Raw genomic sequence first — 10382 nt, 5'->3', positions numbered from 1 at the left:
CCTGTTCTGTGCCTGAAAACTTGTGTTTTATTAAAGCATTTTCGAGAAAGGCACTCTGTCTTTATTTAGACAGACTCCACCATTTCCCTTGGCACTTCGTCCCAACGGTTAAGCACTCTCACTGTCAAAAGCGTGTGCCTGATTTTTAATTTGAATTTGTCTGGTTTCTCCTCCAGACACTGGATCTTGTTATGCCTTTCTCTAAAAAAATAAAGATGCCTTTTATATCCAGAATATTCTCTCTGTGCTTATAGTCTGTGATCAAGTCACCCCCCCACACACACACACATACACACATGATCTTCTTTTTGCTAAGATAAACAGACTGTGTTCTCTACATCTGGATCACTCATGCTTTTTTTCCAGTTCTGACATGATTTTTGTGGCTCTTCTCTGCCATGTCTCCAACTTTTCAACATGAGTTGAGTGTAACTGTGGGGTCACGAACTCTCAGTGTGATGTTGTCGCCAAAAAGGCTAACGATCTCTGCTACCAGGGGTTTACAGACATGATCAAATCATCTCTTAACCTTCTCTCTAATAAACTAAGCACACTAAATAAACTAAATCTCCCTCATTATTTCACAGTGAAACGTGAAATCAATCTTTTATCTCCTCTCTGCACCATTTTCATTTTTTAAGAAATATCCTTTTTGAAGTATGCACCAGATGCAGATAAGTGGCCTCTCCAGTGCCATATACGGAGATAATTAACTTCCCTATTCAGAGCTAGCCATTTAATACAACCTCCTATTTACTGTGTTCACAACAGCAAATTCATTAATAGCTCTAAGGTCTTTGAGGAGAGAGGTTGGACTGGTGAGTCAGCATGATCCTCCTCATTAAAGCCAACTCTCGCCTGCACACCCCTATGTATTTCTTCCTCATGAACCTGTCAGTCTTAGACCTCTGCTTCACCTCCACCATCACCCCCAAAGCCATGGTGAGCTTCCTAGCAGGGAGCAAAGCTATTTCCTACAATGGATGTGCCACCCAATTCTTCTTCTTTTCTGTCTTCCTCGCTGCTGAAGGGTTCCTGCTGGCAGCCATGGCGTACGATCGGTACATTTTCATCTGCAACCCACTCTTGTACCCTATCACCATGTCCAAGTGGGTTTGTGTTCAGCTGGTGGTGGTGTCGTATTTTGGTGTCTGTGTGAACTCCATGGTGCAGCCTGGCTTCACCTTTACACTGCACTATTGTGGGTCAAACGAGATCGATCATTTCTTCTGTGATGGCCCTCCCTCGATTAGTCTCGCCACCAGTGATACATGCGTCAATAACCTGGTGATGCGGCCTTATCATAGGGAGCACCTCCCTGTTCGTGCTTATCTCCTATGCTTATATCATCTCCACCATCCTCAGGATTCGCTCTGCTGAGGGCAGACACAAAGCTTTCTCCACCTGCACCGCCTATAGAATAGCGGTGAGTTTATTTTATGGGTCCACAGCTTTCATGTATGCACAGCCCACCTGGTTAACTTCTCTGTACCCAAGGAAAACGGTGTCTGTGTTTTACACCTTTGTCATCTGCATGATGAATCCCCTCATCTGCAGTCTAAAGAATAAAGAGGTGAAAGAAGCTTGGGTCAGAACTATGGGGAAGAAATCTTTGAAAAGTAGAACCTTGCTTATGAACATAGAGACCAAATCTGCGTGTGCAGGGCTTTTGTGAACTTCTGAAATGTGGGGGAGGGAGGGAGAAGAAATACAAATTTCTGACAAAATATGTCATTATTTTCTTTGTCATTTTTCTCCAGCTATAAACTAATGAATATTTGGGATCAGTGTATGAATGGTTGGAGGATGACATGGGAGAGCAGGGGACTAGCTCAACATATCTATCTAGCCATCTAAGCTGTGGAACTCATTGCCACTGGATAATATGTAATCAAATAAATTTGCAGAATTCTAAAATGGCTTCATTGTTTATAGGGACCTCCTGCTTTGGGGTATGAACCAACTGTTACTCTCTGGTTTAGGAAGATTTTTTCTCCGTGATTCAGATTATAATACTGTTGTCTTTGAAACAGCTGACACTGGGCACTACTGGAGATAGGATGATGATGCATGGCAATTCTTCTGCTCCTATAACATTCCAGAGCATTGACTATACAACATATTTGTGACAATAAAGTATTTCCATATTTATTTGTATATTTCCATATATTGATAATAGGAATTACCTCAGTCCAAATCATCAGGTAATATAAATTTGGTTTACCCAATCTGACTTCAGTGGAGCTACATGGATTTAAGCCTGCTCAGAATCTGGCCCTTGAAGTATCTCTGATGTAATGGTGAGGTAGCTGTTGGAAAATGGTGAAAAATGTGACATCTGTGTCAGGTAATGGAAACAGAGTCTATGTTAGACTGGTTCATCTATGTGCAATACTCCTGTGTTGTGTCTGCAACACACCTCAATAAAGTCAGTGGTTTTGATTCAAATCTCATTCCTATTGATGTAAATCAGGAGTATTCACTCATCCTGGTATAAATCACTAGTAGCTGCGTTTATACCAGTGGGCTTGGTTCCACTATCACATACGCTCATGTAAATCGTTAGTAATTCTGTTGCAGCCAGTGGTGATCATTCTCTTCTCACTCACCCAAGTGTAAGTCTGGAGGAAATCTGCTGGTGCCAAGGGGATGGATTTTCCTTTCATCTGCTCATTGTAAAACCGTAGTAACGCCACTGATATCAATGTAGTTGTACTGTTGTAAAACATGCATAAATGAAGGAAAGGTCAAGACCATTCTCTCCACATTTAAAGTTTCATTAACTTAGTAAAAAAATCACATCAAAACCCTTTTCCTGTTTCTTCTGGAGGTGAAATGGACACAACACTGGCTCAATTCTGCAGGCTTTTTATAGGATAAAATCTCCTTGATCTCAGATGAGATTTAGGTGGACTATAGGTCGCTGTATCAGACTCACTCTGATCATTTACCATGGAAATCCCAGGATGTTAATCACTGAATATCAGTCTCCTGTAAATATGGTGAATGAGTCTCAGAATGTACCAATTTTTAAAAATAAAAATCAAATTATGAAGAGACATAAATTCTGTCTATCTGCCTCTTTAGGTGTCTAAATGCCTTTGAAAATATGGCCCTAAGTGACTTGGGAGCCCAAGTCCCATAGTTTATTTCTGTGAGACTTTTACATCAGCGTCCATTGAAAGGAGTATGTACAGTTTGACAATGTTCAGAGGAAAGGGTAAGCAACCATGCAAAGTAGAATCAAGAGGCGGGTTTTCTTCACATAGAGGTGGCTGTCCGCTGTCCCTGCCAATGCATTTCCAGGGTTTAAAATTATTGTATTAGCAATAACTACAGATTCCACTTACATTCAGTGTCCCATTTTATCAGATGTTGCACAACACATGGTCAGAAAAAGTCTGTGCTCTCAAAAATGTCACCATGTAAACAGATTGAGCCAGAGAAAGGAAGCATCAAAATCCACATTTTACAGATGGGGACCTGAGAAACGGTGGGATTAAGGTTGAGATTTTCAAAGCTGCCTAAGACTTTGGACACTAAAGTCCTATTAAAGTTAATGAGAACCGAGCACTCAAATCTTTTAGCATCTCAGCGTAAGCAGCCTGCCCAAGTTCACACGGGGAGCTAGAAATAGATCCCAGATTTCCCAAGTCACAGTCCAACATCTTCATCACAAAACCATCCACCCCCATTTTTCCTCTTTCAAGGCACTTAGACTTAGCCTCTGATTCATCACCCTTACATTTTGTCTGGGATTTTAAAATGAGCCAAAGGGAGTTAGATGCTCAATGGAGTGCTTAATTCCCTCAGGCCACTGAATGTCCCTGCCTTTCCCTATAATATTCACCAGCTGAGACCATTGTTCCATGGAAGCACCTTGTAGAAATTTCGTTGTCTTTGGCACCTATTGTTGTCCATCCCAGTTACCTGTCCACTGTTGAATTGCCTTGCTACTTCAGGGAGCTCAGTGGAAAAAGCCTTTCTTTTTTAGTTGTCTTCTCAGGGCCACTTTCACCTCCTTGTTCCTCAGGCTGTAGATCAAAGGGTTCAGCATGGGGATGACAATGGTGTAGAACACAGAGACAACTTTACTTTGACCTGGGGAGGTTATGGCCCCAGGCTGAGCATACATAAAGAAGACTGTCCCAAAGAACAAGCTCACAGCCACCAGATGGGAAGTGCAGGTGGAGAAGGCTCTGCGTCTTCCCTCAGTGGAGGGTATCCGCATGACAGTGGTGATGATGTAGCTGTAGGAGATAAGGACGACCAGGCCAGTGCTCACTATGATGAACCCGCACACGGCCAGCATCGCCATTTCATTGGCAAAGGTGTCAGAGCAGGAGGCTTGCATCACTGCGGGGACGTCGCAGAAGAAGTGGTCAATTTTCCCCGGCCCGCAGAAGGACAAGGTGAATGTAAAGCCTGTTTGGATGCTGCCATTGAGGCAGCCTGAGAGATAGGAGACCACCACCAGGAAAACACATATCCTTTTGGACATTGTGATTGGATAACGCAGTGGGTTGCAGATGGCGACGAAGCGGTCATAAGCCATCACGGCTAGGAAGAATGCCTCGGTGGTCCCAAAGAGAGAGAAGAAGAACATTTGGGCAGCACAGCCATTGTAGGAAATGGCTTTTCGCCCTGTTGAGAAGCACAGCAGGGCTTTGGGGGCAATGATGGAGGAGTAGCAGAGGTCCAGGAAGGACAGGTTCTTCAGGAAGAAGTACATGGGGGTGTGGAGCCTGGAGTCAGCGCTGATGATGGTGATCATGCCGACATTCCCCACCAGGGTGACAGTGTACAGAACCAAGAAGAGGACAGAGAGGAAGACTTGCAGTTCAGGATGGCCTCCGAATCCCACCAGGATGAACTCAGCCACTGTTGTGTAGTTTTCCATGGCTCTTTTTGTATATGGAGGAAAGAAGAGACAATTTGGGGAGAATGTTGTTTCCTCAATGAGCTCCAATCACCATGTTGGTATATACTAGCTGTCAGCAGACACATGCAGTTGAACGATCCATTGCAACCCTGGGCATGGGACAGAGAAGACAATACATAAGAATCACGCTTTCTTGCAACAGATATTGTGCTTCTTCATCATAAGCAAACATCCACATGTGTAGTTTATCATGTTGGAAGTAGACTGGTCCTGAAAGTTGAAAGAAGGTTGAGAATGAATGAGAGAACTTTTACAAGCCAGGAAAACTGTAATAAACATGTAGACTTAAATACATATATTTCATTAAAAAATCTAGAAAAAAGAGAGAAGTGAGGGGAAGTAGAGAAAGAGATTAGAAAGGGAAAACAGGGAAAATGTGTGAGATAGATAGATAGATAGATAGATAGATAGATAGATAGATAGATAGATAGATAGATAGATGTGAAAACTTAAGTATGGAAATTTTTGGGGAAAGTTAGATGGGAATCTGTTAGATAAGAACCAACCCCTACATTTTTACAAGAGATAATCTCATGACAGTTTCACCATTCATAGTGGCAGAAAACTCAGGCTTTCACCTCACAAGAGTTCAGCCCAAGCCAATCCAAGGCAATTTGTCTTCTAGTTAGAAAACTGTTTGCCTGATTCATGTCCAAACGTCACTTCCTTACGCCTCATTTGAAAGAGGAGAAAAGGGGTCCAAATTTTACTTTTGCTGAGACTGGTGTAAATCAGGAACAGATGTGAAGTCACATTGCTTAATGCTCTACTAGAAAGTGCTTGGATACTAGCATGAGGAGTGCAGTATAAAAACCTATCTAGAATAGAATAGAATATGAAAATATGTGTTAAGCTCAACGGTTTTCTCCTCTTCCCCACCCTGATGTAAATCAGGAGTACCTCCATTGGCATCAGCAGGACTGATTCTGCTCTCACTCACTCCAATGTTATTCTAGTGTATCCCTAGAATAGTCAATGTAGAGCTTTATTGTAAAGTTGGCTTAAGAGACAACAGAATCAGATATCATGTGTCCTTATGTCTAATCATCTGACTTCACCACAGAGCCAGTTTCTCTCTCTCTTCCCCCCCCCCCACATTATAAACTAGTAATTATTTTAAATTAACTCTCTGCCTTTTCTAATTTACTTGTCTTCCCACCCAAGAAGGACTAATATTTTGTCACTAAAAACAAATCAGGGTAGCTACTGGAAACATCACACGGTCAGATGATAATAAAATTACTTACTTTTCAGGTATATACACCGCCACAGTGATTCACAGATAATCCATTGGGTTTATTCCATTCAAAAAAAGTGGATCTTAAGAAATATGATAAAGAAAAAAATAAAAAAACAAAACAAAATCCTAAGCTTTGAAACATCCAGAAGTCATATGGCAGGAAAGCAATGACAAAAGTGCTTCCTTGATTTCACTGATTTCTTACAGAAGAGAAAAAAAATATGAGTTTTCCATCTGCATACATTTGTGATTATATTTCTGAATGTACTCAGCATTATCTATTGTGCTCTATGGTACCTTAGGAAGCAGCAGCAGCTTTCTTGGCTGACTCAGAATGAGTAACTCTGAGTGTTTCGTTAACTCACCCATGGTCTGCTTTTTAAAGTGACTTTCCTTTTCCCATAGGACACATTCTTTAAGCAGTCAATTAACTTTGTTTTCCACATGTGGATAAGGATGCAATCTTTTTAAGAACTAAGAAACTAAGAATTGCTGGTGCTGTAGAAAGAGTAGATCTCACTGGAGAATTTGCTCACTGACTGCAAAATTTCAGAATGTTTTGTAAACAATTATTTGAGTGGCAGGATGGGTCCACGGTTAGGTCTCTCGACTTGGACTTTGGACACCTAAGTTTGGGTCCCCTACTCTGTCATAGACTTCCCGTGTCACTTAGGCCAGATTTTAAAAGGGATTAAGATGCCTACCAATGCAGAGAGGTGCCAAATGCACATTAAAATCAATTTGAAGTCACCAGGAGTTAGGTATGTAAGTGCTTCTGAAAATCTTGCTAGGTTCTTGTCAGCATCTTTAGACACCTAAATACCTTTACCAAAGTGACCCTAAGTGACACAGGAAGCCTGTAGCAGAAGAGGGCCTTGAACCTGCCCCAGCACACACACTAACCACTGGATCACCCTTCCTTTCTTTAGCTCCAGCTCACATATGGGATCCAACAGGTTTCTTGACCACCCCCAGGCTTATCTCTTAACTTTGGCTTCTCCCAAGGAGAGGCGCTGGCTTGAGCAGTTTTGGTGGACGAAAAGTCCCGTAACTTTGTTGATTGACTAGGGCTACAACCCACTCCCATTGTTAAAGCTTCCATTGATTGCAACAGGAATAGGACACGGCCTATTGCTATGGAGACTGGGACTGGAGATGTCCCATGGTGCAATACTGTGTTGGGTGTTGTCCCCACCTCCCTGGGAAATTTTGACAGAAATGATTTTTTGGTGAAATATCAAAAAAGCAAAATATTCAAAATGGGGCCGTGTGGCATCATGAGCATCATGGTAGGCTCAATGCCTTATGCACCCCTCCTTCTCTTGGGGCCGCAATCTCCTGCTGGACTACACCTCCAATGATGCACGAGTTTTTCTCCTTGTTGTATGGAGTGGGTGTGCACCATGGGAAATGTATTCTGGCCAGAGACCCGAGCCCATAGTGGAAAATGACAACATAGGCCACCCAAACTACAACTTTTAAGAGGCACCACTGTGTCATTGTGAATTGAAATATTTAGGGGTTTGGCAAAAAAAAAAACCTCTTCATGAAGGGGGGGGGGGGGGTGGCGGTTAAGCTTTATTAACTATCAGAATTGTTTGAGAAAATGTTGTTTAGTTGAAAACCCAATTTTCCATTGGCAAACAATTTAAATGGAAAATTCTTGACCAGACATTTTTCTCTAGTCTAAGTCTGGTGCATGAGCTCAGATACAATGTAATAACTCCCCCTCCCTCACCATCATCAGTAAAGTTGGAACTTTGGATCATCAGACCTAAATCACAGCCATTTGACACTTGAACTAAAGGAGGATATCTATCTGGTGGCAGAGTAGTAGGCTGTTATCTTCTCTCTGGGCCAGCCCCTACAGGGGGATCCAGTAAACATTTTGCAAGTATTTTATGGGAAGTGTTTAAGCACTGATTTTGATTGTTTGTTGCATATTGATAACTGTAATTGCTGTTATAGGTCATGACAAAGGCATTTTTATTAAGTTGACAAAGAAAGATTTATTTATTATTACAGTACCGTAGCTCCAATAGACTCAATGTGAGATTAGAGCCCCGTTGCACTGGGCACTGCACAGCCAGAGTGATAGGCTGTCCGTACCTCAAAGAGTTTGCATTTCTAATAAACAAGGTAGGTGAAGGAATTGTTATTATTCCTGTTTGACAGATAGAGAACTGGGGCATAGAGACTTTTAGTTGGGATCTACAAAGGACTTGGGTGGAGATTTTAAATGAAAAAGGAAGAATAAGGTACCCAAATACCATTGAAAACCAATGGAAATTGGGGTGAGACTTATTTTTTTAAATGCCTAAGTGACTTAGGAGCACAAGTTCCATTGGCATTTGAAAAATCCCTAATTTGGGTCCCTAATTTCCTTGGGCAATTTTGAAAATCCCTGTCTCAATGCATTTCCAAGGTCACCCAGAGCTGAAAATTGACCCCCAGTATCCGGAGATCTGTTCCAGTAAATCAAGACCATCTTTCTTCTCCTAGAAAACAATATACTGGGTGTGTTACACTTGTTCATTAAATTTCTGCTCACCCTTAAGACCAACTTCCCTCATTAGCTGAGCGTCCTCTGAGCATGGACTCCAAAGAAAGTAATTTAATTTATTTTCCAATAATTAATGCACAATTAAGTCATGCTTCAAAGGCAGTTTCAACAATGGAAGAATCCACCGTCCCAACAGTGTTCAGCCATCCTGCATCTTATGGCTGGTCCTTTCTTTGATGCCATAGCTAACTGTAGGATCTTTGCCATTCTACAGATGTGAATCTCAAGAGTAGAAGGAGTTAGATCAACATGTTCATAAATTGTTGGTTCCTTGGGTTGTGAGAGGATGACTTCAGACACCTTGGGTCTGATTTTTCAGAAGTTTTTGGATATTGAGTAGAACTCATCAGAAAATGGGATTTTTTCAATGACAAACATTTATTTCATCTAAGTTTTCCACAGAAAAGTTTGCCTTTTTGGCAAAATATTGAAAATCAATTTCAGTTTTGAAATGCAACCATAGTGCCACATTGCAGTTGCAGTTCAATTGCCTCATACATTCAACACCACTATAACCCGAGCTCCCTGATTGGACTACACCTACCATCGTTTCCTGTCATGGACATGGGAGGCAGTTGCATCATGTGAGTCCCCACTTGTGGTGCATTATGGGAGATGTAGTTTGGTTGGTGAGAGCTACCTAAAGAGGACGATGAGGATGTGAGGAAACTGAACCAAACTCCTATTAGGCACTGCCAAAATATTTTCAAGAAGTTGTTTTTTCAAGCATTTGTTGGTTTTTTTAAAGAAAAATTGAAATTTTCCACAGAATGTAAGCACTTGTGAAAAAAATTGTTTAGTCAAAATGCCAATTTTCTGTCAGAACACACTTTCGTGGAAAATTTCTGACCAGCCCGAGTGCTGAGAAGCCATAACACCCGTTGATTTCAGATGATTGGGGGGGATAAGTGAGAATGAGAGGAGCAAAGGACTGGTGAACAGAGATAGCACAGGGGGTTAGAAAGAGGACAAGAATTGAGGTGTACTCCAGTGGGATAGGAATTTTTTGAATGGGGGAACCCAGAATAGGGATAGAATGGTGGAGAAGTCAGCAGAGGGAGGAGCAGAGAGAGACAGAACAGGTGGGATGTGTGTAAAGGTAGTAAAGCCCAGACACAACGGGTTGGTGTATACTTATATATGTAGACAAGAGAGACATGGCTGTATATTAATGGTTGGTTTTCTCTCCATGACAGCAGTACCAGAATCAATATGCTTCCAACACAAATCTTAGGTGGCTGGGGGGAATGGTTTGTGATCCCTAACACCGCCCCAGCACGGCCACAAACTTTTGGTAAACTTTTGAGTAAACTTGGGCTGAGATTTTCAAAGGTGACCAAAGAAGCTAGCTACCCATTGATATTCAGACAGAGCTGGGAACCTAGGTTGGGATTTTTGAAAGAGCCTGCCAGAGCTCGGGACCCAAATCTCACTGAAATTCAAGGTGTGAGGCAGAGAGAAGAACTGAACAGAGATCTGCTCAGCTACAGCCCACTGTCTTAACCACAAGCCCATCCTTCCCCAGCAGTGTGGCTTGCCGAATTTCACCTAGATATAGGATAACACAGGTTTGCTTGTTCCTCGTGTAGCATGACATCCATCCGAGACTCATCAGTAACCCCCTTCTCCAGCAGTCT

At 42.0% G+C, this 10382-nt stretch overlaps 1 protein-coding gene and 1 pseudogene across 1 annotated transcript; one reads left to right on the top strand and one right to left on the bottom strand.

Annotated features, from left to right (window-relative positions):
* The first annotated feature begins 828 nt into the window (after positions 1–828).
* Positions 829–1675, top strand: LOC112117376 (annotated as a pseudogene).
* A 2292-nt stretch (positions 1676–3967) lies between these two features.
* On the bottom strand, positions 3968–4900 carry LOC112117372 (olfactory receptor 12-like). The gene has a single exon (XM_024215327.1). It carries the CDS (start codon positions 4898–4900, stop codon positions 3968–3970), a length of 933 nt encoding a protein of 310 aa, XP_024071095.1.
* Positions 4901–10382: the final 5482 nt, after the last annotated feature.

The sequence above is a fragment of the Terrapene carolina genome, unplaced genomic scaffold, assembly GCF_002925995.2.
Source record: "Terrapene carolina triunguis isolate 2854851 unplaced genomic scaffold, T_m_triunguis-2.0 Scaffold233, whole genome shotgun sequence".
In the NCBI taxonomy this organism is placed as follows: Eukaryota; Metazoa; Chordata; order Testudines; family Emydidae; genus Terrapene; species Terrapene triunguis.
The sequence above is the reverse complement of the archived record's forward strand: the minus strand, read 5'-3'. Positions and strand labels throughout refer to the sequence as shown.